Source organism: Mandrillus leucophaeus, unplaced genomic scaffold (assembly GCF_000951045.1).
Source record: "Mandrillus leucophaeus isolate KB7577 unplaced genomic scaffold, Mleu.le_1.0 Scaffold354, whole genome shotgun sequence".
In the NCBI taxonomy this organism is placed as follows: domain Eukaryota; kingdom Metazoa; phylum Chordata; class Mammalia; order Primates; family Cercopithecidae; genus Mandrillus; species Mandrillus leucophaeus.
This window is the reverse complement of record NW_012103743.1, coordinates 1,802,930-1,807,770: the sequence shown is the minus strand read 5'-3', so window position 1 is coordinate 1,807,770 and position 4,841 is coordinate 1,802,930. Positions and strand designations below refer to the sequence as shown.

Below are 4,841 nucleotides of genomic sequence, written 5' to 3'. Positions count from 1 at the left end.
ACTATAGCTGGAACCTCCTGGGGCAAGGCAGAAGGGGCAGAACAGGGAGGTCTTCTACTGAGGGGCTGTCATCGATGTCCTGAGACATTTGTGGAACTTCTGGTGTACACAGCGCAGACAGAGGTTCCCCTGAGAAGCTGACTGTCTAAAAGTGACACAAACCCTCTTCCCTGGTGCCTGTCCCCGAAACGCCCATCAGAAACCCGAATGACTTCCTGTTGCCAACTGAAGCAGTCCTCACCCTGCACATTAGAACCCCCTGCGGAGACTTCATCCTGATGCTCAGGCCTTACCACTTACGGGGGTGAGATTCTGTCGCTGGTGTTTTAAAAATCTCCCTGGCACCTTTGGGAACTGCTATGGGTGGGGGACCTACTGAATCCACCCAATGAAACGGTGGCTTTGCCTGCATCTTGTCTCCCTGACCCTTGAATCACCTATACATGATGTGACGTCACGTCTTTGATACACTTAACATAGAGCTTTGTTGGAAGAGAAATCATTCAATCATTCAGCATCTTAAATTATCGTCTCATCCTGCTTTCAATAGGCCCAGGGGTTACCAGGAGGTGCTTTCCCGGGGAGGGGGAGGTGCACTGCTGCAGCTGATGCTGTCTACACTCCAGTTCATCTGACCCTTCTGCCTCCCTCTCCATCCTGCCACACAGACCCTGCCCTCAGCCAAGACTGCTTCCCATTTTCAAGTCGGTACGCTTCCCTTTTCCCCATCCTCTGCATTTCAAAATATTCTCAGGCTGAATTTAAATGCCACTTCTTCCCTGAAGCCTTCCCTCCTTCACCCACTGGGATTCTGTGCTTTCTCTAATCTTCTCTTACTCTGTCATAATGATCTTATGTGCTCATTTCCTCCACTGAACTAAGAGTTTCTTGAGGCCAGAGTGCACATCTTGCCTTTCTCCCTTCAATGTCGAACACAGTTAACAGATCTAGGTGTCAATGAAGCTTTGCTGAAAGAATGGCTGCATCTCATGCTCTTTGAAGAGGGTATGTATCTCTTGCCATCAGAAATAGACAATCAAAAGTGTACAGTAACAACTGTTTCTCATGGGGGCTTGTTCTACAAATCCCCTTTGACCCAACACTTGGTGAGTAGGGATCCAGAGGTTATTGCTAGGACATCAGTTTCAGGGCCTAGACCCATTGCTCGCTAGGCCAGACCTTCATGTGTGACATCCAGCTGCCAGCGGGAAGAAGTCAGTCTCCACTGCCTCCACAGTCTCTGCTGCCACACTGTCACAGCTGGGAACAAGAAAAAGCAGCCCCAGAATGTTTGCTGCCATTGTGCATGGACGACGTCATTGCACATAAAAGCACTAGTGCTCCATTATTGCGACTGGGCCTCCTGAAAACCCCTAGAGCTGGACAGGGCAAGGGAGGGGCTTCCCCTGATCTTCTCCTGAAGGGCTAAGCATGACAGGATGCCAGGCTTAGAGCCCGGCTGGGCTGGGTTTCTGACCCATTGAGTCTGCTGTGCCATGATGCTCCCTCACCTCCTTTGATCCTCCTGTATGCTGGGCAGGGGAGAATAGGAAGGGCTACTGACCCATTTTATAGAAGCAATCCTAATGGTTTGAGGAGTGAAGTCTAGCACAGGCTCAGCAGATGGAGGAAGAGTAAGCTGTCAGGAAGGCAGTAGGGGAGAGTGGTAGGGTCCTGACTTGTCTCAGGGTCTTTGGAAAGTTGAGTGTGGCCTCTAAGGTGAGAAGACAGGTGTGGGCCACCACCAGGCAGGCAGCATTGCCCAGGCTTCTCTCTCCAGTCTGTCCTGTGCGGCATCTCCTTTGAGGGTCAGAGAAACCAGGACGGGAGGCAAGCTGGGGTGGGTCTCATTATAGAAAAGAGAAGACTGGGGCTAAGAGGGGATATTTCTGCCAGCACGCCAGCCTCTGATGCCACCTGCAAAACTGGTGGCACCACCTCAAACCCTTTTCAAACCTGGCTCAGTACAAACAACTCCCAAACCATACACTTTAGGAAAACTTCAAAAGAGATTCTAAGAATTATTTCTTTGGTGTTATACATTGCTCAGTGGCTTGGAGGTCCTGATCAGTGTGCTGAGAGATTCTGGAAAGCACCAAAAGTGGGGCCTCCAGGCAGGAAGAGGAAAGTTTATGCCTCCCAGGTGCTGCTGGCTGCACCTGGGAGCTCACAGTGACCGGGTTTCACCTTCATGAAGTGAAGTGGCATTTAGCTGATGGAGGCATGACATGGGGGCTGGGTGTGCTCCTGCGTGTTGGGGAAGCTGAGCTGCCAGGCCCAGGGTGGCAGGTGCCCTGTGGGCCAGGTCAGTCCAGCAGGGGTTACTGAAGGTGAGTGAGGAGCCAGGAGGGCAGGAAACTCCTGAATGTTTCCAGAAACCCTGTAGCTCTAGGACTTGCCTGGGCCAGGAGGCCTAGAATTAGAGACTTTCTGGGCTGGAAGGAACCTTAAAAGTCTTCAAATGCAACCCCCAATTTGAAGTCTCAGTAGAGCCCTCTGGGTTTGCTTGCTCACCTCCAGTGATGGGGAACTCAGTCCAGGCCTGGACAGACTGCATTCACACTGGCACCCCATCCCTTCCACCCGGTCCTGTTTCTGACCCTGGACAAAAAGAGGGCAGGCCTGTGTCCAGGTCTCTCTGGTGGCCCTGCAGAGATCTTTCCAGCTTGAGAGCTTCTTTGCTTGGGTCCTACGGTTCCAGACCTGGTTCCATTTTCTTCCCATCTTGGTGACAGTCCACCTCAACATTCAGGGCCAGAGTGGCTCCCTGGTCTCCCGGTATTGCATTGTCCGTGCAGAGGGGAGCAGCTCTGCCTGTTTCCTTCTGGACCCTTTGCCTTTGTGGGCCCAGCCCACGTCCTGCCATCCTAACCGGATGGCCAGCCCAAAGTCGACCCCTCAGTCTTGCTCGGATTGTGCCAACCTCCGCCCATCTTTGTGCCCTGGGGTCTTGGGTGCCAAGGGCAGGGCATCACAGTCCTCTGGCCAGCTCCCATCTGAGTTGGAGCCCCCTCAGGAGCCCCGCCCACCCTAAGTGCTGGTCTCCACAATGCACTTGAGGAACATCGTGTCGTCCTTCACATAGGCGTGTTTGGGTGACTGCAGTTTGTTGAGGGGGAAGAAGAGTGGGCAGCCACTGGCCACGTTGGTTTCACTCTGGGGCCTCTGGAAGGACGCCGAGCTTAGGTCAGGCCGGAAGGCGTCAATGGCGTGCTCACGGTTGTTCTGGTCCAGCAGCATGAAGGTGACCTGCAGGGTAAGGGACAGGTGGGAGATCAGGCCCTACATTAGCAGCGCAGCTTGGAGGCCCAGGCTTGTGCTCAGAGCTGTGCTCCACACCTACTGCCTGTGCAGCCCCTCGGACCCTTGGCTCATTTGGATTAGGAGTCAGAGAAGCCAGGCAAGGAGCGCACCTGGCATATAGCCAGACCCAGGGAGCCGGCAGCACCTGGTATTCTGAGTGCACTTCAGAGGCCCTGATCCCTGCACTTCAGAGGCCCTGATCCCTGCTGAGGATCAGATGTTGCTTCCATCAAGCAGGAAGCAGGGGAAGGTGCTGATGCCCCAGTCAAGTCTGATTGGCTGTTAGGGGCGAAAGGGGTGACTGAAGCACTGACAAGGTGGGTGGAGACAATAATCTGTAAGTACGCCTCTGGCTTGGGAAGTTTTGCTTCATCAACTATAGCTGGAACCTCCTGGGGCAAGGCAGAAGGGGCAGAACAGGGAGGTCTTCTACTGAGGGGCTGTCATCGATGTCCTGAGACATTTGTGGAGCTTCTGGTATACACAGCGCAGACAGACGTTCCCCTGAGAAGCTGACTGTCTAAAAGTGACACAAACCCTCTTCCCTGGCACGTGCCCCTGAAATGCCCATCAGGAAGTTGAATGGCTTCCCGTTGCCAACTGAAGCAGTCCTCACCCTGCACATTAAAATCCCCTGCGGAGACTTCATCCTGATGCTCAGGCCTTATCACTTATGGGGGTGAGATTCTATCACTGGTGTTTTAAAAATTTCCCCAGCACCTTTGGGAACTGCTGGGGGTGGGGGACCTACTGACTCACACCCAGACCAAAGCGGCACACCCGCCCTGCCCCACCTGTTTCCCCATACCTGAGGTCTCTATTCTTGACACCCTCCACTCATGCAATGCTGCTCTTCACCCACAGGAAATGCCTATCCCCCAAATCTGTCTATAGGAATTGTGGGGTTTTGTTTGTTTGAGACAGAGTTTCGCTCTTGTTGCCCAGGCTGGAGTGCAATGGCACAATCTCGGCTCACGGCAACCTCTGCCTCCTGGGTTCAAGTGATTCTCCTGCCTCAGCCTCCCAAGTAACTGGGATTACAGGCATGTACCACCATGCCCAGCTAATTTTTTGTATTTAGTAGAGACGGAGTTTCACCTTGTTGGTCAGGCTGGTCTTGAACTCCTGACCTCAGGTGATCTACCCACCTCGGCCTCCCAAAGTGCCAGGATTACAGGTGTGTGCCACTGTACCCAGTGAAGGATTTTTAATGGATTGTATTTTTTAGAGCAGTTTTAGGTTCACAGCAAAATTGAGCAGAAAATACAGAGTTCCCATATACCTCCTGCCCCCACCCAATGCACAACCTCGCTGACTATCAACATCCCCCGCAGAGTGGTAGTTTTGTAACAGCTGATGAACCTGCATTGACACATCATCATCACCCAGAGTCCACGGTTTACATTGGTGTTTACTCTTGGTATTTCACCTTCTATGGGTTTTGACAAATGCATAAGGACATGTATCCATCATAACAGTATCAAACAGAATAGTTTCACTGCTCCCAAAATCCCCTGTGCTCTATTCATCTCTCCCGG

At 52.6% G+C, this 4,841-nt stretch overlaps 1 protein-coding gene across 2 annotated transcripts in view; it reads right to left on the bottom strand.

Annotated features, from left to right (window-relative positions):
* Positions 1 to 2,079: 2,079 nt before the first annotated feature.
* Positions 2,080 to 4,841, bottom strand: part of TRAF1 (TNF receptor-associated factor 1) — a 24,678-nt gene continuing 21,916 nt past the window's right edge. For both annotated transcript variants that reach the window (XM_011989506.1, XM_011989507.1), the window contains one exon: positions 2,080 to 3,249. In XM_011989506.1, coding sequence (XP_011844896.1) covers positions 3,031 to 3,249 — 219 coding nt within the window. In that variant the 3' untranslated portion in view covers positions 2,080 to 3,030. The remainder of the gene's footprint in view (positions 3,250 to 4,841) is intronic.